General features: G+C 41.8%; 1 protein-coding gene across 1 annotated transcript in view; it reads right to left on the bottom strand.

The window, feature by feature from the left end:
• The window catches only part of LOC149150700 (uncharacterized), a 195505-nt gene extending 172853 nt beyond the window's left edge, over nt 1-22652 (bottom strand). The window contains exons 1-2 of the mRNA XM_089442908.1: nt 22492-22652; nt 20729-20899 (exon numbers count right to left, since the gene is read on the bottom strand). Coding sequence (XP_089299034.1) covers nt 20729-20899; nt 22492-22652 — 332 coding nt within the window. The remainder of the gene's footprint in view (nt 1-20728; nt 20900-22491) is intronic.
• Nucleotides 22653-22951: the final 299 nt, after the last annotated feature.

Here is a 22951-nt window from a genome sequence, read left to right as displayed (position 1 = left end):
GAAATTGCCTTCAAAACCCTAGGAAAGGGAAATAACCTTACCTAGGCGCAACTGAAGCATGAACAAGGTGTAGAATGACTCATCAGACACTGACATGATAATGACAACCCTATGAATGATGATAGACTCAGCTGAATAGTGACATAGATTGGTATTTGGACAATTTTGAAAGGAGTGAAAGCAAACCCTAGACCTAATGCCTAGTGACCAAATTTTGCTTGAAGACTCTTTGAAATGACAAAATTTGACCTGGACACTCTGAGACCGCTTTGTAAGAGCATATTTGACCACTGGAGGAAGGCTGGAAAGACTGACACTAACAAGCGCAATAGCCAAAGAGAGGGACGCAGAAGCAACCAAGGGTTCACGCAGAGCCAACGAGGGCTCATGTAGAGCCAGCCTGGAGCTGCGCAGTGCCTCAGAGGGCCAGCGTTGGTGACGCAGAGTGCCAGAGGGCTAACGCAGTGCCTCCAGAGACTGACACAGTCCAAGCCAGAGTGATGCTAGGCTAACGCTGGGCCAGAAAGAGGCTGACATAGTCCCTAGAGGCTGACGTTGGGGTTTCGTGGGGCAGATTGGAGCTGTAGAGCTGTCGGAGTGTTTATCCGAGGTTTCAGCTGAAATATTTGCTTCCAAGTAGAGAGGTACTACTGCCGAGATTTTTCTCTACTAGGTGAGCTGGATTTGGCACCCAGATTGTATTCTGAAACTGCTTAATAAATCAAACCCTCAGATAGCTGCACCGGTTTTCCCGCATTGGGATTTTCCGAGGACATTAATCCAAAAACAACGGTGTCACTTGTGTGCTTGCTTCTATTTTTTTCAATTGATGATTTGTAATGTGTTGAGCATGTACTTGTATTTATTTCCAGTATTTACATGGTAAATAACTTGTTAATTAACAGAACAAGTAGGTAGGAATAAATCAGTAAAGTGCATGAAGAGTTTCTAATGTGTCAGACTTAAAAATTTCAACATGGTATCAGAGGGTGGTTGCAAATCAAAGGAGAACTGAGGACATCAGCCGAGCAGAGCAGCAGCAGCAGAAAACAGCTGTCCCAAGTGACAGAAGTTGTTCCTAGCAGAGTAGCAGCAAGGAAGGGGTGACGCAGTGCCTGCATCATCAAGATTGAGCCAGGAAGAGGCAGTGCAGAGGCTGAGGGAGGCAAAGGCAAGCTCACGCAGAGGCCAGGAGGGCTAACGCAGTTGGCTAAGGAGGTTGATTTTCCTGTACCGAGATTGCGCAGAGCCTAGGAGCTCTAACCTTCAGTTTGTTGGGGTTTAGGAGGCTGTGGGTAAGTTACAGAGTGGAGCTGGTGGGGTATTGTAGTCAGAACAGTACCTAACAGGGCAAGACCAAGGAGGAGGGAGTTGCTACCGAGGATTTCTAGCCGAGAAATTTGGATCAGTGGTGCAATTGCACTAGCGATCGGAGTGGGGGCATCTCGACATTGGCAGAACGATTTCCAGGAGGGAAATCGAGGCTCAGAGGGAGTCACACCAAGAACTTCCAGGAGAGAAGTAGAGGAGTAGTGAGATTGCAGTGAACGGGGTAAGAGACCAGGACAGACTGGACGGAACCTCAAACTTCGTGGTCTGGAAGGCCAGAATCTTATCCGTTCTAGACAGGAATCGTGTCAAGCACTTCGCCTTGAGGATGATAGCTATCCTAGTTGACCCTATTGATAACGACAAGTACGAGGCAATGGCAAGGGCCAAGAGCATCATTCTTGACGGGGTCAAGGACCATGTAGTACCACATTTCCGAAAAGAAAACGACAAATGAGATGTGGGAGGCACTAAAGAAATTGTACCAGCATACTTTTGTGCAGACAAGGATGTTACTAGAAAATCAGTTGCGATCATACCAGATGCAGAAGGGAGAATAGATCGACACATTCCTTGGTCGATTGAAGGAGATTCGGGATCAACTGACTTCCATAGGGGCAATGCCGAATCCAGAATTGATGATGAGAAAAACCCTGAACGCAGTCTCAGAAGACTGGGAGGTGTTTGTCCAGAGCATACTGGGCAGGGCGACTGATCTAAAAATGGGGCACTAAAGGCGTATTGTCAGCGTACAAGAACCTCTCCCACTTCCAAAGCTTAAATATTCCCAAGACCTTATGATTAACCAATTGTGGAATTAAAAAGTGCTTGAAAATAGGTGTATACTTGGGTTTGTTTTTGGATTGTTCAAGTGCTTATGTTCATTTGATTAGACTGATATGAAAAACATATAACAATAAATAAAGCAGCAAACACAATGCAGCAATAAGCAATCACACGCTCTAATCAACTCGATTAGGCTCTCTAGGATTATGGCTGAATTCTTTTACAAGCTCCACGCTCAACTCCAATGGTTTACACTGAACCTATGGGTTTAGAAATACCATCTTACCCCTGGCTGTCCTCACTCTGCAGACAGATCTAGGCTTCTCTGGACTTGACTCCTTCAGTCAGTGCTCTGAGCTTCTTGACCTTCTGGCTTCTCTGACTCCCTCAGAATTCTTTCACTGTCTTTGGAACTCCTTCTTCTGTCTTCAGCACACTCTGGACACTAGCAACAGCTTGATCATTTCGACCCTTTGCTGTTTTGCAGCTTCACTACAGCATCATGGGTCTTAGAAGTCTGCTTTGAGCTCTTTGGCTCTGAGGCTCTGCCTCCAACCTCTGGTGGCTATGCCTCTGTCAAGCACTCTGGCTCTACGGTTCTGGTGCTCTCCCTGAGCTTCTCTCAGCCTCTGCGTGCCTCTGTAGTTCGCTCGACCTCTAAGCAACTCTCGGCAACCTTCCAGCGACCTCCAAAAATTCTCTGCACTCACAGCCATCTTCTGCAATTGTGCGCTCTGTGCATTTGTAACACGTCGGTTACAGTCCTCCATCATGGAAAACCCGACTGTTCACCACAAGAATCCATTTACAATGGAAAGGAATCGTTGGCGTGGGGAAACCCAATCGTTTTGCCTTTCTCTAGCCGTGACAGCCAAATAACGGAAATACACAGGAAAACGCCTCATGGAGCGTTTAATCGGACTTCAAATATTATTGAATCGCCCCTAAAAACCTATCGGGTCCGTCCAAATATCGCTTATCGCAATCGCATAGCGAAATGGTCAAAAAAACCCAATACACAAGAAATACAAAGAAATCCCACATTCCCGAATTTCAAAACTTATGAAATCAGGTCTATAAACCCATCGGGTCCGGCCCTTATCGGCATATCGCTATCGCAAGTCGCATGGTGCATGTAACGACCCTTTGTATCGGGGATCCGCCGATCGCCCGATCGCCGATCACCCCAATCGAATCTTGACCGTTGATCTGCGCACCCGATCCAACGGTCCACGCACAATCGCACATCGGCCCATCGCTTTATCGCATGTCGCAATATCGTTGTCGCAACGGCCCGAGGGTCTTCCCTTTGGTTATGCCGATCGCCGATATCGCACCTCATGTATCGCATCGGCGAGGTCTATGCCTCTGCTCCTCTAATCGTCGATCGCCCCGATCGCTGATTCAATCGCATATCGCTCTGCCTGGGGTCCCGATATCGGGTGCAGCCTACCTCCAACCCGATATATCGGAGATCGCTGATCGGGGGTCCTTCCGCCCTTGTGTTAAGTCCTTCCCTTGGCATTTTCCGATGTGATTTCTTCAATGAGCCTTTTAGGCCATTTTCATAAGAATTTGCCTCCTTCTCAAAGGACAAAGACAACCTTCTTTCTACGATAACTTCTTCATCCGAAGTCCATTTTAGCCCATCCAAATTGCGTTAGATTCAGAATGAAGAGATCTATGCAATGGGACTATTTCCAAAAGCAGCCATTGACTTTCCTTTTCCTCTGTGAGGAACACTTTAGACTTAGAAGTCTAAGTTAGATCCATTTTGGATCACGCCTTCCCACTAAAAAGCTTTTGGTCTCCAAAAGACTGATATACTAATCTGAACAGTAAATGAGTGTAACAGCACCCTCTTCTTTCAGTCTCCATACACTTGCCTTGCATAGTGCCTCTGAACCAAAGCCTTTGACCACTTTCATTCCTGGATGTGTTGGTCCTCCTGGGAAGCACTGTTTTCCTCCTTGACTTCATGCAGAACTCCTGCTGAGATGGTCACAGAAGATAGTTTGAACTTCTCTTCCTTGATCATTGATCCAAGGTGGCTCAAACCAATGTGAAGTTACATCTGCTTCACAAAAAATTTCATTTGTACCTGTTTGACATGCTGTCAGCAACAACTGTTAACAACAATAGAAATACAAACAACAACTGGATGGCCTAACTCTTGCTTCAACAAAAGAAACAGATTTTACATCTTGTGAACACCTCCATGTCTTTACATCTGCATACAAATGATGGACTAGATAACAAGCCCACAAAACATGCCTTTAAATCAAGTGACCCTTCAAGTCAAGCATGTAGAAAAGATCTCAAGGATTCTTTTCCAAAGATGAAACACTTCATCATTATCTCCATCTTGGAGACCACATCAACTTTTCTCAAGTCAATATTGCATTACATATATGCCAAAGCAATCAACCCTTCAAGTTAATTACACATACATGTTCAAATACAAGGAAATCATCAGCATCCCTATGCAGTGTTGTGAAAATCGCGATAAAATGAAATAATCGCGATTTTTTCGTCGTTCCGATAATATCGCGATAACTATACGAATTTATCGCCGGAAATTTTTTTTGCCGATTTTTATTGAAATTATCGTGATAATTTCGATTTTATCGCAATAAAAACGGAAAAAATCGCGGGGCTTCACGGCAGCGAGATTTTATAACGTGTTTTTGGTTTTTTGTTATGAATTCATTTGGACAGTCGTGCGCGGAGGGCAGAGAAGAGCTAGAGACCAAGCTGGAGAGGGTTTTTCGCTGAATCTAAGTGCTTAGAGGAGAAAATCAAGAGGAGACCACCGATTTCTCCATAGAAACAGTATGTGGATTAATTTTTTTTTGTTTTCATTGTTTAAAAACATTGTTTTTGTATGTTTTTCATTGTTTTTGGTTGGGTAACTTGGTATGGGCACCATTTTTCTTTTGTTTTCATTGTTTTTAAAGATTTTTTGTATTTCTTCATTGTTTTTTGTTGGGTAACTTAGTATGACTATGGGAACCAATTTTTTTTTTTTTTTTCATTGTTTTTAAATATTGTTTATGTATTTTTCATTGTTTTTGCCATTTGGTTGGGTAACTTGGGTTTGGAATGGTTGGGTAACTTGTGTTTGAAACTTTGAACTTTGGAATGGTTGTTTTAGGTTGGGTAACTTGGATTTTCAATGTATAATGTTAAAAATTAAAATACTAAATTGTAAATTTGTAACTTGTAATTTTGTAAATGCTAAATTGTAATCCTTATTTAAATTTTCCCATAGGTTCACAACTGCACCAAAACACCATTCAAGAGTCAAGACTTCAAGTTTGCAACTTCAAAGTTCAAAAACAAACATGCCAAGGAAATTGGATCCTTTCTGGGAATATGGTGTACCTGATTCTCCGAATGATAGACTAAACTTGAGTTGCAAGTTATGTGGCCACCCTATGTCCGGGGGGGTGTACAGGTTGAAGTTTCACCTTGCAAAAGTCCCTGGAAAAGATGTGGGGCCTTGTACAAATACAAATCCTGAACTTATCCAAAGAGCCATGAGAGCATTGGAAGAATTAAAGCAGACTAGAGAGGCCAAAGAAGAACTCAAAAGGCAACTAAAAAGGTCAGCTGAAGGAAGTGGGCCAAGTGGCACTGGTTCTACTGCAGCATCAACCAATCCGGTAGCTACCACATCATTTTTTGTTCCTCGAACCACACCTGGTTCACAGCCATCTATCGGTTCAATGCTAAAAAGAACTGAGAAAGAACACGCTGACAAGTTGCTGGCAAAATTTCTCCTCTGAAGTGATATTCCTTTCAGCATTGTAAGGAATAATCCATTTTTCCAACCTACTGTTGATGTTATTGCCAGTGTTGGCCCAAGGTACAAAATCCCTTCTTATCATGATTTCAGAGACAGAATTCTTCAAAATGAAAAGCGTGACTGCACCCAAAGATTGGAGGAATTTAGGGCATCATGGGCACAAACAAGATGCACTGTTATGTCAGATGGTTGGACTGACCAAAAGGTGAGAACCCTTATAAACTTCTTGGTTAGTTGTCCCAAGGGGACTATGTTTATCAAATCTTTTGATGCATCTGCACAGATCAAAGATGCAATAACTTTATGTGATTTGCTGGATGTGTTTATTTTGGAGGTGGGTGAACAACATGTTGTCCAAGTCATAACGGACAATGCAGCAAATTATGTTGTTGCTGGTAGGATGCTTATGGACAGGATCCTACTTTATTTTGGACACCTTGTGCTGCCCATTGTATTGATTTGATGTTAGAGGACATAGGGAAAATTCCCTTTGTCAAAGATATTGTTGACTCATCAAAAAGCATTACAAAATTTATATATAATCATACATCTGTGCTTAGCTTGATGAGAAGATTCACCAACAACAAAGAGTTGGTGCGCCCCACCATTACACGGTTTGCCACCAGTTCCATATCTCTTCAATCCCTCTTGAATTCTATGTGGGATGTGAAGAGAATGTTTCTTTCAGAGGAGTGGCGTGCTTTGCCTATGAGTCGCAAACCAGAAGGAGAGGCCGTATGCAGACTAGTTTCATACCAGGAAGACTTCTGGGCGGGAGTGCAGGAGGTGTGCGCCGTTACTGAACCTTTGGTAAAGGTTCTTCGGTTGGTTGATGGTGAGAAGGCTGCAATGGGCTATTTGTATGAGGCCATGGACAGGGCCAAAGAAGCCATTCAGGCCTACTATGATGGTAAGCGAGATGATGGGTTTTAGAGACAACTCCTCCTATGGGGAGTGATTGATGAGCGATGGAACAACACACTCCATCGTCCCATTCATGATGTTGGGCTTTTCCTGAACCCTGCATTTTCTTACACATGTGGGTTTGATTTTGATGCTGAGATCATAGATGGATTCTTATCCTGTGTCCAGAAGATGGTGCGATCTCCAGAACAACGTATAGAGATCTCTAAACAAATTGAGACATATAGGATGGCAGGTGGCACATTTGGCTTTCAGATCGCTGTCACTTATAGGACGATTAAAATGCCAGGTATTTTTTAGTTTGTAACTTTGTTTCAAATTTCATTGTCTCTTCAAATTCCATTTTTTTCTTATGTTTATTTAAAATTTTATTTGTAATTTTGTTGTAGATGCATGGTGGAAAATGTATGGTGGCAGGGTACCCCTTCTGCAAAAGCTTGCCATTCGCATCCTCAGCCAAACATGCAGCTCCTCAGGATATCAGCGCAACTGGAGTGTATTTGAAAAAATACACAACAAGAAGCGCAACAAGTTAACACTTAAACATCTAAAATATTGCAAATTTCCAAATAAAATTTTTGAATTCATTAAACAATATTTTTTTTATAATTATTAATTATTATTTCATGATCTTTGTACATGTTAGAGTCCCAGCGACTTAATGACATGGTCTACATCTACTACAATCTTCGATTGTGGGTGAGGCAACTTGAGAGGACACCTGATGTGGATGCCATCTCATTGGATGGGATTGACACCACTGCTGCATGGAGGGTTGAGGCCGAGAGGCCTCTCATGGAGTCCGCTAATGATTGGTTAGTGCAGGATGTAGTGGAGGGGGAGGAGGAGCAGGAGGAGGAGGAGCAGGAGTTGGAGGAGGAGGAGGAACAGGAGGAGGAGGTGACACCACCTGCCCGGGCTACCACTGCCACCAGTAGAGGACGTGGTCTACCTCCTATAGCTCCTACTTCTAGTTCTTCAGCTTCTAGAGCACATCAGACTCCACTACCATCTCCACCAGCACGGGCACCAGCAGCTACATCTAAAGGGAAAGGGAAAGCTGTGGCATTTTCCCACAAGAGGGGCAGAGGAAATCAATAGGATTAGACTTTAGTTATTTTCTTCATTTTATTGTATATGACATTATGACATGATGAGATACATTATCATATTTTTTGTTGATATTTTGAGGCTGAGTTGGGACTCAAGAGTCAGGACTTACTATTCAGGACATGTTTCAATGTTATGCATGATTTTAGCACTAGAAATGATATTAAACATCTTATATATTAGTTCTTTTATCATATTTCCCGATAATTCCGATTCTTTCCTCGCGTCGATATTATCCCGATAACGATTAATGCAACATTGTCCCTATGTTCATGCATATCAAGCTTATGCATGCATTTCATCTTTCAACTTTAGCTTAAGCACACTATACTTTCGAAGCTGAAATGAACATAACGTTGCAGCAACAAAGTGAGTCTCCTACTCAACTTTTTCCATTCACCTTCTTGGTAAAATCCTGCAACTTGCATTCCATCAACAAAGAAATGCAAATAGATGCATCAATAGACATGCAATCTTAACTGGATAAGAACTCTAACCATTTCTTACCAATCCATTTCAAAAGTAGGACCTTTATCTGCACATCAGCATCAACATGTGAATCATCCTGAAACACAGCATTCATGGAAACTTCCTTTCCATTTATGCCATTTTCTCTTTCCACCTTCTTCAAGTTTCGTGGAAGCATTGTTGGATTCAGAGTCCAACACATTTCAGCAATGTGTCCTTGCTTATGGCAGTAAGTGCAATACATGTGCATCCTCTTGACAGCATGATTTGCCTTGTCCAATGGACCTTTGGCTTATTGCTTCCTTTCCTTCAGAAGTTTCCTGTATGTGGCCATTCTCTTCCAACATCTAAAAACATTATGGTTATCCAAACCAAAAAAGGAGCATGCAATTCTTTTCCCATACTTATATGGAAATTTACCATGCTGAACATAATCAAAAGGAATATGGTTAGAACCAGATTTATACCTTGCTCTTTCACCTTTATTGCCTTCATGAGGAGGTGAATTAAATGAAGAAGTAGCTCCCTTTGGAACACCATCAATTTCTTCAAGGCTTTCAGAGTTTCCACAACTCTCTGGTTCAAGTGCATGCTTAAGAACACCTACATCTTGCAAATGATGTTTCAAGCTATTGCATTCTCCACGAATACAATCTTCACACTCTTGAGGTAGAAGACCTAAAATGAAACTCCTTCTTGGAACTATTTCAATGGCCTTCATGGCAGCTTTGGAACTTTCTCCATAAGATTGTCCATAGCCAAGACCCAAATACTTGGGCCTTTCCTCAACTATTATTGGCTCAACAATACCCTGTGCATGTTTACCCAAGCCTTTTCCTTCATAGCCCATCTTGGACATTAACTTGGAACCTATGCCTCTGGTATGTTTTTCAAAAGAACCAATAAGAGCATTCTTAAAAGAATTCGAAGACAAACATGAATTATTTACCTCTTCTTCAAGTTGATGCTTGACTAAGGCTTCTTTGGCAACAAAGAGTTGTGTCTCCCACTCATGCATCATTTTCAGGTTCATATTTGCAATATGAAGTTGCCTCTCCATTTCCTGCAATTTTTCAGAAAGCAACTGCTTCTCTTCCTCCACGGAATTCAACTACTCTCTAAGTATGCTGCTCTTCCTTCCATCCTCATACATTTCTCTCACCTTGTCCATCATGATGAACAAGTCTTGCTTCATGTCTTCATCAAAGAATGTTGTGAAGAAAGAATATTTTGAGGACTCACTTGTAGAAGTTGTCATTATCAAAATGAACAAAAGAACTTCAAACAAGATTAACAAAGAGCTTATTCAAGCAACATTTTGCAACAAACCTCTTATGCTTCAAGGATTGCTTTGAGGTCCTTTGGGATAAGAAGAGTGCCTTCAGCCCTTCTTCCCTTTTGTCCTCTCCTGGACTGAGCTATCAATAGCTTTCCCTTCACCTCTGCAAACTCAAACAATAGTCAGTCTGCAAACAAGCATACAATCAACCTCTGACTGTTTAAACACCTTTCAGACAACAAATCTTTACTCTTGTCAATCAAGCATTCTGATCTGATACCACTTGCTCTGGTATAACCAGCTTTGATATCACCTTCTTTGAAGGTGGGGTTAACCAACCTTAGGCTCTGATACCACCTGATCTGAAATGGGGCACTAAAGGCTTCTTGTCAACTTACAAGAACCTCTACCACTTCCAAAGCTTAAATATTCCCAAGACCTTATGATTAACCAATTGCGGAATTAAAAAGTGCTTGAAAATAGGTGTATGCTTGTGTTTGTTTTTGGACTGTTCAAGTGCTTATGTTCATTTGCTTAGACTAATATGAAAAACATATAACAGTAAATAAAGCAGCAAATACAATGCAGCAATAAGCAATCACACATGACAGTAATATAATATGGAGTTCACCCTGATATCTTACGCTACGTCTCCTTGAGCTCTAATCAACTCGATTAGGCTCTCTAGGATTATGGCTGAATTCTTTTACAAGCTCCACGCTCAACTCCATTGGTTTACACTGAACCTATGGGTTTAGAAATACCATCTTACCCCTGGCTGTCCTCACTCTGCAGACAGATCTAGGCTTCTCTGGACTTGACTCCTTCAGTCAATGCTCTGAGCTTCTTGACCTTCTAGCTTCTCTGACTCCCTCAGAATTCTTTCACTGTCTTTGGAACTCCTTCTTCTGTCTTCAGCACACTCTGGACACTAGCAACAGCTTGATCATTTCGACCCTTTGCTGTTCTGCAACTTCACTACAGCATCATGGGTCTTAGAAGTCTGCTTTGAGCTCTTTGGCTCTGAGGCTCTGCCTCCAACCTCTGGTGGCTATGCCTCTGTCAAGCACTCTGGCTCTGCGGCTCTGGTGCTCTCCCTGAGCTTCTCTCGACCTCTGCGTGCCTCTGTAGTTCGCTCGACCTCTAAGCAACTCTTGGCAACCTTCCAGCGACCTCCAAAAATTCTCTGCACTCACAGCTATCCTCTGCAATTGTGCGCCACTGCGCTCTGTGCATTTGTAACACGTCGGTTACAGTCCTCCATCATGGAAAACCCGACTGTTCACCACAAGAATCCGTTTGCAATGGAAAGGAATCGTCGGCGTGGGGAAATCCGATCGTTTTGCCTTTCTCTGGCCGTGACAGCCAAATAACGGAAATACACAGGAAAACACCTCATGGAGTGTTTAAGCGGATTTCAAATATTATTGAATTACCCCTAAAAACCTATTGGGTCCGTCCAAATATCGCTTATCGCAATCGCATAGCAAAATGGTCAAAAAAAACACAATACACAGGAAATACAAAGAAATCCCGCATTCCCGGATTTCAAAACTTATGAAATCGGGTCTATAAACCCATTGGGTCCGGCCCTTATCGGCATATCGCTATCGCAAGTCGCATGGTGCATGTAACGGCCCTTTGTATCGGGGATCCGCCGATCGCCCGATCGCCGATCACCCCGATCGAATCCTGACCGTTGATCTGCACACCCGATCCAACAGTCCACGCGCAATCGCACATCGACCCATCGCTTTATCGCATGTCGCAATATCATTGTCGCAACAGCCCGGGGGTCTTCCCTTTGGTTATGCCGATCGTCGACATCGCACCTCGCATACCGCATCAGCGAGGTCTATGCCTCTGCTCCTCCGATCGTCGATCGCCCCGATCGTCGATCGCCCCGATCGTCGATCGCCCCGATTGCCGATTCAATCGCATATCGCTCTACCTGGGGTCCCGATATCGGGTGCAGCCTACCTCCGACCCGATATATCGGAGATCGCTGATCGGGGGTCTTTCCGCCCTTGCGTTAAGTCCTTCCCTTGGCTTTTTCCGATGCGATTTCTTCAATGAGCCTTTTAGGCCATTTTCATAAGAATTTGCCTCCTTTTCAAAGGACAAAGGCAACCTTCTTTCTGCGATAACTTCTTCATCCGAAGTCCATTTTAGTCCTTCCAAATTGCGTTAGATTCAGAATGAAGAGATCTATGCAATGGGACTATTTCCAAGAGTAGCCCTTGACTTTCATTTTCCTCTGTGAGGAACACTTTAGACTTAGAACTCTAAGTTAGATCCATTTTGGATCACACCTTCCCACTAAAAAGCTTTTAGTCTCCAAAAGACTGATATACTGATCTGAACAGTAAATGAGTGTAAAAGCACCCTCTTCTTTCAGCCTCCATACACTTGCCTTGCATAGTGCCTCTAAACCAAAGCCTTTACCACTGTCCTTCCTGGATGTGCTGGTCCTCCTGGGAAGAACTTTTTTGCTCCTTGACTTCATGCAGAACTCCTGCTGAGATGGTCACAGAAGATAGTTTGAACTTCTCTTCCTTGATCATTGATCCAAGGTGGCTCAAACCAATGTGAAGTTACATTTGCTTCACAAAAATTTTCATTTGTACCTGTTTGACATGCTGTCAACAACAACTGTTAACAACAATAGAAATACAGACAACAACTGGATGGCCAAAACTCCTGCTTCAACAAAAGAAACAGATTTCACATCTTGTGAACACCTCCATGTCTTTACATTTGCATACAAATGATGGATTAGATAACAAGCCCACAAAACATGCCTTTAAAACAAGTGACCCTTCAAGTTAAGCATGTAGAAAAGATCTCAAGGATTCTTTTCCAAAGAAGAAACACTTCATCATTATCTCCATCTTGGAGACCACATCAACTTTTCTCAAGTCAATATTGCATTACATGCATGCCAAAGCAATCAACCCTTCAAATTAATTACACATACATGTTCAAATACAAGGAAATCATCAACATCCCTATGTTCATGCATATCAAGCTTATGCATGCATTTCATCTTTCAACTTTCGCTTAAGCACACTGTACTTTCGAAACTGAAATGAACATAATGTTGCAGCAACAAAGTGAGTCTCCTACTCAACTTTTTCCATTCACCTTCTTGGTAAAATCCTGCAACTTGCATTCCATCAACAAAGAAATGCAAATAGATGCATCAATAGACATGCAATCTTAATTGGATAAGAACTCTAACCATTTCTTACCGATCCATTTCAAAGGTAAGACCTTTATCTGCACATCAGCATCAACATGTGAATCATCCTGAAACACACCATTCATGGAAACTTCCTTTCCATTTTTGCCATTTTCTCTTTCCACCTTCTTCAAGTTTCGTGGAAGCATTTTTGGATTCAGAGTCCAACACTTTTCAGCAATGTGGCCTTGCTATGGCAGTAAGTGCAATACATGCGCATCCTCTTGACAGCATGATTTGCCTTGTCTAATGGACCTTTGGCTTCTTGCTTCCTTTCCTTCAAAAGTTTCCTGTATGTGGCCATTCTCTTCCAACATCTAGAAACATTATGGTTATCCAAACCACAAAAGGAACATGCAATTCTTTTCCCATACTTATATGGAAATTTACCATGTTGAACATAATCAAAAGGAATATGGTTAGAACCAGATTTATACCTTTCTCTTTCACCTTTATTGCCTTCATGAGGAGGTGAATTAAATGAAGAAGTAGCTCCCTTTGGAACACCATCAATTTCTTCAAGGCTTTCAGAGTTTCCACAACTCTCTGGTTCAAGTGCATGCTTATGAACACCTGCATCTTACAAATGATGTTTCAAGCTATTGCATTCTCCACGAATACAATCTTCACACTCTTGAGGTAGAAGACCTAAAATGAAACTCCTTCTTGGAACTATTTCAATGGCCTTCATGGCAGCTTTGGAACTTTCTCCATAAGATTGTCCATAGCCAAGACCCAAATACTTAGGCCTTTCCTCAACTATTATTGGCTCAACAATACCCTGTGCATGTTTACCCAAGCCTTTTCCTTCATAGCCCATCTTGGACATTAACTTGGAACCTATGCCTCTGGTATTTTTCTCAAAAGAACCAATATAAGCATTCTTAGAAGAATTCAAAGACAAACAGGAATTATTTACCTCTTCTTCAAGTTGATACTTGACTAAGGCTTCTTTGGCAACAAAGAGTTGTGTCTCCAACTCATGCATCCTTTTCAGGTTCATATTTGCAATATGAAGTTGCCTCTCCATTTCCTGCAATTTGTCAGAAAGCAACTGCTTCTCTTCCTCCACGGAATTCAACTGCTCTCTAAGTATGTTGCTCTTCCTTCCATCCTCATACATTTCTCTCACCTTGTCCATCATGATGAACAAGTCTTGCTTCATGTCTTCATCAAAGAATCTTGTGAAGAAAGAAAATTTTGAGGACTCACTTGTAGAAGTTGTCATTATCAAAATGAACAAAAGAACTTCAAACAAGATTAACAAAGAGCTTATTCAAGCAACCTTTTGCAACAAACCTCTTGTGCTTCAAGGATTGCTTTGAGGTCCTTTGGGATAAGAAGAATGCCTTCAGCCCTTCTTCCTTTTTGTCCTCTCCTGGACTGAGCTATCAATAGTTTTCCCTTCACCTCTGCAAACTCAAACAATAGTCAGTCTGCAAACAAGCATACAATCAACCTCTGACTGTTTAAACACCTTTCAGACAAGCAATCTTTGCTCTGTCAATCAAGCATTTTGATCTGATACCACTTGCTCTGGTATAACCAGCTTTGATATGACCTTCTTTGAAGGTGGGGTTAACCAACTTTAGGCTCTGATACCACCTGATCTGAAATGGGGCACTAAAGGCTTCTTGTCAGCTCACAAGAACCTCTCCCACTTCCAAAGCTTAAATATTCCCAAGACCTTATGATTAACCAATTGCGGAATTAAAAAGTGCTTGAAAATAGGTGTATGCTTGTGTTTGTTTTTGGACTGTTCAAGTGCTTATGTTTATTTGCTTAGACTGATATGAAAAACATATAACAGTAAATAAAGCAGCAAATAGAATGCAGCAATAAGCAATCACACATGACAGCAATATAATATGGAGCTCACCCTGATATGTTGGGCTACGTCTCCTTGAGCTCTAATCAACTCGATTAGGCTCTCTAGGATTATGGCTGAATTCTTTTACAAGCTCCACGCTCAACTCCATTGGTTTACACTAAACCTATGGGTTTAGAAATACCATCTTACCCCTGGTTGTCTTCACTCTTCAGACAGATCTAGGCTTCTCTGGACTTGACTCCTTGAGTCAGTGCTTTGAGCTTCTTGAGCTTCTGGCATCTCTGACTCCCTCAGAATTCTTTCACTGCCTCTGGAACTCCTCCTTCTGTCTTCAGCACACTCTGGACACCAGCAACAGCTTGATCATTTCGACCCTTTGCTGTTTTGCAGCTTCACTACAGCATCATGGCTCTTAGAAGTCTGCTTTGAGCTCTTTGGCTCTGAGGCTCTGCCTCCGACCTCTAGTGGCTATGCCTCTATCAAGCACTCTGGCTCTGCGGCTCTGGTGCTCTCCCTAAGCTTCTCTCGGCCTCTGCATGCCTCTGTAGTTCGCTCGACCTCCAAGCGACTCTCGGCAACCTTCCAGCGACCTCCAAAACTCTCTACGCTCACAGCCATCTTCTGCAATTGTGCACTCTGTGCATTTGTAACACGTCGATTACAGTCCTCCATCATGGAAAACCCGACTGTTCACCACAAGAATCCGTTTACAATGGAAGGGAATCGTCGGCGTGGGAAAACCCGATCGTTTTGCCTTTCTCTGGTCGTGACAGCAAAATAACGGAAATACACAGGAAAATGCCTCATGGAGCGTTTAATCGGACTTCAAATATTATTGAATCGCCCCTAAAAACCTATCGGGTCTGTCCAAATATCGCTTATCGCAATCGCATAGCGAAATGGTCAAAAAAACACAATACACGGGAAATACAAAGAAATCCCGCATTACTGAATTTCAAAACTTATGAAATCTGGTCTATAAACCCATCAGGTCCGACTCTTATCGGCATATCGCAAGTCGCATGGTGCATGTAACGACCCTTTGTATCGGGGATCCGTCGATCGCCTGATCGTCGATCACCCAGATCGAACCCTGACCGTTGCTCTGCGCACCCGATCCAACGGTCCATGCACAATCGCACATCGGCCCATCGCTTTATCGCATGTCGCAATATCGTTGTCGCAACGGCCCGGGGGTCTTCCCTTTGGTTATGCCGATCACCGATCCACCGACCCGCCAATCGCCAATATCGCACCTCGCGTATCGCATCGGAGGGGTCTATGCCTCTGCTCCTCCGATTGTCGATCGCCGATCGCCCCGATCGCCGATTCAACCGCATATCGCTTTGCCTGGGGTCCCAATATCGGCTACAGCCTACCTCCGACCCGATATATCGAAGATCGTTGATCAGGGGTCCTTCCGCCCTTGCGTTAAGCCCTTCCCTTGGCTTTTTCCGATGTGATTTCTTCAATGAGCCTTTTAGGCCATTTTCATAAGAATTTGCCTCCTTTTCAAAAGACAAAGGCAACCTTCTTTCTACGATAACTTCTTCATCCAAAGTCCATTTTAGCCCATCCAAATTGCGTTAGATTAAGAATGAAGAGATCTATGCAATGGGACTATTTCCAAGAGCAACCCTTGACTTTCATTTTCCTCTTTGAGGAACACATTAGACTTAGAAGTCTAAGTTAGATCCATTTTGGATCAGCAACCCTTCTAGATTAGGAGGAAATGTGGGCTGCTCTTCGCCAAAAAGAGATCAGAAGGCTGAGCAAGGCGAGAAGCAACAGCAAGGGGATCACAATCAAGAAGGAGGAGTAGGTGGATGTTGCCCTAGCATATGAGGGAAAGCAGGAGAAACGGAAGAAGAAGGACCTCTCCAAGGTCAAATGGTTCTATTGTGGGGAGTTAGGTCATTATGCGACCCAATGTCCAAGGAAGAAGAGCAAGTAAGAGGCCCCGGAGACCAAGGCAGCGCCAGCAAAGGCAGAGAAGGAAGAGACAGACGATGACTGTGCCATGAGTGCACACACACCACTTGAGCAGAAGTGGGGAGACATCGAGTTGTAGTCAGACGGACTACAGGCGATGAGGGGCAGGATCCTCGAAGTACCCAACCTCTTGGATTATACCTTGCTACGGGAGCCCCAAAGAGGAGTAGCAAGACTGGTGAATGTCGCTAGAGACGAATGCGGATGGAGCGACAGAGGGAGCTACAGTGCAGGATTCCCAGGACAGCGTGAGGCAACAGTGCGAGAAGCATAGGAGTGTTGCACTAGTGCAACAGTGCGAGATGCATAGAGTTGTTGCAGCAGCGCAGAGGTCAAAGAGGGAGCACTTGTCAATGGCAGAGGTAGCTTCAGCAACAGGAGTGTTTCTAGCCTGACGGAGATGTCAAAGTTCAGAGATCATTTACTTACTTCTCAGTAACAGAGTTGCAGTGCAGCAGTTAGCAATGGTAGTGCTATGGGCAGCACGATGCAGCATGATGAGAGGGGTTGCAGTGCAGATGCAGCAGTGGTAGTGGCAGGGCCATGGGCAAGAGCACGGATTCAGAGGGAGTTGCAATACGGATGCAGCAGTGGCAGTGGCAGGCCCATGGGTAGCAGTGCAGAGGATGTTGGGCAACGGCCTAGCATCAGCACAGGGACCGATGTCGGATGATCAGAGTGATGGTCAAGGAGGAGTATTATTAGAGCACAGTCCTCGCTAAGAGGGAGTGTTGATTTGGGGTAGCATCCGATGTGCTCCAGCCACAAAAAAAATGGTGGAGAGGCTAAGGCACATGAGATCTCCAATACCCAGAAAGGGTTTGGGCAAATTCTAAACAGTTTGGGAGATATTAAAATAATTAATATTTTTAATGGAGTCCCTAAGTCTAAACTTAGGGAAATTAAAATATTAATATGAATTAATATAAAACTTTGTTAGAATGGTCCAAAAGTCATGGATCAAGCCAGATCTAATCTTAACGTTGATTAGAGACTTAATCTCGGCCGTTGATTTGTCAACGAGAAAAGTATAAGAAGAAGCTTGAGGGTCACGTGGAGAACACACCAAGAGATCAAGATTTCGACTTTCTGGGGCTGGATTTGCTGAGAAAGTTGAGAGAGTGATCAGAGTTGCCGCTGGGGGGCAGTGAATACAAAAGCAGAGAGGCAGAGATAACACCAGGAGGATTAGCGCAGTAGCCGGAGAGAGGGATGCAGAAGCAGCCAAGGGTTCACGCAGAGCTAGCCAGGGCTCACGCAGAGGCAACCAAGAGCTGCGAAGTGCCTCAGAGGGCCAGCATGGGTGACGCAGAGGGCCAGAGGGTTGGCGCAGTGCCTCCAGAGGCTGACGCAGGCCAAGCCAGAGTGACATTGGGCTAACGCTGGCCCAGAAAGAGGCTGACACAATCCCTAGAGGCTGAGTTGGGGTTTTGTGGAGCAGATTGGAGCTGTAGAGCTGCCGGAGTGTTTATCCGGGGTTTCAACCAAAATATCTGCTTCCGAGTAGAGAGGTACTAATGCCGAGATTTTTCTCGGTTGGGTGAGCCAGATTTGGCACCCAGATTGTATTTTGCAACTACTTAATAAATCAAACCCTCAGATAGCTGCATCGGTTTTCCCGCATTGGGTTTTCCTGGGGACATTAGTCCAAAAACAACGGTGTCACTTGTGTGCTTGCTTCTATTTCCTTCAGTTGATGATCTGTAATGTGTTGAGCATGTACTTGTATTTATTTCCAGTATTTACATGGTAAATAACTTGTTAATTAACAGAACAAGTAGGTAAGAATAAATCAGTAATGAAGGGTTTCTAACGTGTCAGACTTCGAAATTCCAACACATTTAAAGAAAGAGAGTGGAGCAACCTCACTTTCCAGCAGAGTTTGATCTCCCTCATGTAACTGAAAGTATCCCCACTGTCCCCAATATTACCATGTCACTACCTTAATTTTTCATAATAAATCACTCATTCAAGAGATTGCATATATCTTAATATCAGGGGATTATATGTTTTAGACATTATTATTCTCAAAGGTATACAACATATCGATGGAAATATTTATGATAGCATACCTTCTGCAGATGCAATTTTAATGAAGGTAAGACACTGCTACTATTTTCATCACTACATGAACAGGGAAAATAAAACTTAGCATGCAGTGAATCTACCACATATGAAAGAACCAAAACAGTATACTCTGCACACAATTATAGTGCTCCTATTCAACAACTTTGCACATACACAAACACAACTGCTCAAGGCAAGGAATAAACATCCTGCTGCTCCTTTTACTTCCTGTTATTATTATTAAAGATTAAAATAAAAACAAAGATTTCATCACATTAATGCAATTGGCCATATAAACATTCCTAGACATTAAACCTATGTTAACCAAAATAGAAACTGCATTATATAAAGTACAAGCACATATTAAGGAATGTATTGAAGATGGCAACAATGACTATGCATGCTTTTGAGACAGACCTATTTTCAACAATGTTGACAATGAAACTGAAGTTCAAACAATTTCATCAGAGAATAAGGACCACATACAGCGATGAATTTTGGTCACTTCCCCACAAATCCATGGTAATTTCCGAAGGGTCAAATTGACTTTCCCTGAAAATCTTATATTACCAACTCAATTCCAAGATTAGATCTGTATTGCAACACCATTGTTACATCATCCTCTACAAGTTATTTCTCAGATCCACATAATATGTATGACAATCTTGAATCTTCAGATTGCTTAAGGGATCCATTTGCCTGTCTTCATAACTGAAAAAGGCCTTCATACTTCATGTACTGGATGAAGAATATGATTTGTTGTTGATTCACGTTAAAGTTTTGAACTCCAGCATCAGTGCTTCTTGCTGCTTCAAGGATAAAGTTTTCCTAGACAAGAGGGCATATAATGTACCTATACATCATATATAATTAGTTATCATAACTCCTCATCATGACCATGCCCCTACACCACCATAAAGATCATATATATTGTACCTTGTATCATCGTCTTGATATCAGTAAATATTATTTTTGTCCTTTTGGATTCTATAGCTTTGTGCCTCTATTTATGAATTGTCATGGCCTCCCATGAGCACTGCAAGTGCAAAGTACATCACACCTTTGCACTTTCTATATGAAACCATCATTTCCATATTGTCCTGAGCATTTGATGATCTTTAGATTCCTCACAAATTCATAGCTCAAATGCTACATTACATCAAAAATAGTTGATTGACTGGTACTTCCTCTTCTTTGTTGACCTTTAGAGAAAATTTAGATTCACAACTATACATTTATTTAATTTTATCAAAAATTTGGTTTCTATAAATGTGCTCTAATTTTTCTTATAGAGAAATATTGTGTCAGATTCACAACTATACATTTATTTAATTTTATCAAAAATTTGGTTTCTATAAATGTGCTCTAATTTTTCTTATAGAGAAATATTGTGTCTATGTAGACTCACCTATCATTTTATTAAAGAAATGAAATAGATCTTGCAGCATTCAGCCAAAAGTTATCGATCATAGCAATGCATAGATGCCAGATGGCAAATGCTCTTGGATTATCCTGATAACAGAAAGACCTTTTAGGAATATTAGACATCAGACAAACAACTAATCTGCCCTATGAACACTGTTGACATTGGAACAAATATCAGTGCTTCCAGGGAAAGATTTTGACATCAATCCTGGGTATTCTGCTGAATGCTCTGAAATATAGCCAGTAAGCCGGCACGTCATCTGTAACAGACAAATACTGTAGTTGTATAATCGTGGTTATCACTAGTTTAACTACTGTGTAAATGCATGCTACCCTGGCAAACTGTGAAGTGTGTATGTGTGTGTGTGTGTGTGTGTGTTCAAAAGAAGCATTTAAAATTAAAATACACAACCCATAGTGATAAATAAATTTTACTTGAGAATGAAATAACAATAAAAGTTCACGTACTTAAGCAGTCCATCCAAATCTGCTTCTGACAGCGCACATTCCCTACAGAGAACATCTGTCAAAAGATCTTCGGGAGTTTCAGTTCCTCTAACAGAAATGACCACACACTGCAAATGGTGCAAAACCACAGCAAAATATGCAGCTTCCCGTTTCGCCTGACAAAAGTACAACCTAAAGTAAAGTTAGGAAGAACATTTGATATGAATCTAATGGCCAGTTTTGAACAGTCAAAAATAATAGCATAGAACAACCAAAATTCAAGCCAAAGATCATTCCCATATACAATATTTGCATCATGATAATCTTGTTGCTGGAAATGTTAAATAAGATTTCATGATCTAAAACTTTAAGAAGATTAATAATTTAAACGGCATAAATTTAGCGCTCATATTTGTGCATCCCAAGTCTGAACTGTAAATTCCACAATGCCGGCATCATACCCATCTAAAAAACTCCACAGGATTTGGGTTGAATACAAATACAGTATAAAGGTCAGTGTTACAGCAGCTAAACAATGCCAAAACATGAGCTAGATTTCAATGATAAATCATTAGTTATTCCTAGTTCACAAATGCATTGTTCAAATATAAACCTCCAATGATCCTCCTAGTAAAGGCAGGATCTAAAATTTAGAATGTGAATACATTAAAGAACTAACAAGTTGGATGAGATGCAGAAGAGACTAGACTATGAAACACAATATGCTCCCAAATAGAGCCCTGCAATTCATTGACAGTGCCAAAATCGAAGCGTGTAGCACAATTCAATGTATACAAAAGTGACCACGAAAGAACTAAGTAACTGCAAAAGACATTCTGAATAAAGATCATCGAACAGGTGGTTGTGTCTAGTGACCAGGTGTTACGAATAAAATATATATAAATAATATAAATATAAATAATTGTAATAACAATTAGTTAATTAATAATTAGTTAAACAAAGAGGCATGTCTAAGGAGACATGACCGCTCGTGAAAGGGTGCTTACCTGGCTATATATACAAGACCCTCACTCTCAATTGTATCATCATTCTTATTCATACATTTTAATATATATATTTGTATCTCAATGGAGATCTACATATTCCAAGTCTTTTGGAGTATTTAACCTGAAGAACGAACTTTGTTCGTTCCATTTGGTATCAGAGCAGTTCGATCCTTTGGCCGCTTCACCGCTGCACAGAGCTCATTCTCCGATCCAGGTCTTTGGCCATCAAGGTTTCGTCAAGATTGAAGCGTTTCGCTACACTTTTGGAGTTTCTACATCGCTGAGTTCATCAAACACCCTTGGCCATTTTTTAAAGAAGAAAAAAAATAATAAATAAAAAGAGAATATATCATATATATATAAAGAAAAAAAAAAAAGTAGTGTAAAAAAATTATTGAAAAAAATAATATTCCAAAACAAAAAACAAAAAAAATATTGAAACGAAAGATATATAAAAACAAAACAAAAGATATCAATAGAATTATAAAAAACAATTGAGAATTAAGAAAAAACAAAAAATATACTGGGCGGAACCGCAAGACTTCCCAACGGTGTTGCGGATCACCGACAAACAACTGTTCCTATCAGCCCTACATGCCACGCCCATTCCTACTCCACCGTAAGCATTTCACCACACCGCCAGTCCTATTTTACAACGTTTCTCTTGCTCCCCACTTCGTCGTCCACTTCATTCCACACCCGCTCGAAACCACAGCCACCACTGCTACACATAATCGTCACTCTAGTGTTTTTCTTGCTCACGCACAAGCCGCACACCAACAGTGAACCCTTCCCCCAGCGAGCGAGCAAAACATCGTTGCAAAACGCCTCCGCCGTCGCTGATTAATTGCCTTGCCCACACCACCGTGGCCTTGGTGCCGCTTGTTCGCTTCATTTGGTATTTCACCCTGTGCACACCTTTGAACCCGCTCTCGCATTGCCCTGTCTCTCTATGCTAGAAAACCAATCCCTGCTTAGTTGTTGCAACCCTTAAGGAATGTCGTGACCCTTCTTATTCGTTGTTATTATTAAAAGCGAAGGGGTGGACAAGAACACCAAACTCTTCCAAAATTTAGAAGTCGTGACTAGTTAATTTTATAAGAAGGATTTTATAACCAAATCGTAGGAAAGCATTTAATGTTTTATAATAAAGGATTTTATTATAAAACGCTATAATAAGAAAAAAAGAGTCATGATCATTTTGCATAAATCCTTATATATTAAGACATAAGGTAAA

The sequence above is a fragment of the Pinus tabuliformis genome, chromosome 9 (assembly GCF_031772625.1).
Source record: "Pinus tabuliformis cultivar Carrire ecotype Pingquan chromosome 9, CPIR1, whole genome shotgun sequence".
NCBI lineage: Eukaryota > Viridiplantae > Streptophyta > Pinopsida > Pinales > Pinaceae > Pinus > Pinus tabuliformis.
The sequence above is the reverse complement of the archived record's forward strand: the minus strand, read 5'-3'. Positions and strand labels throughout refer to the sequence as shown.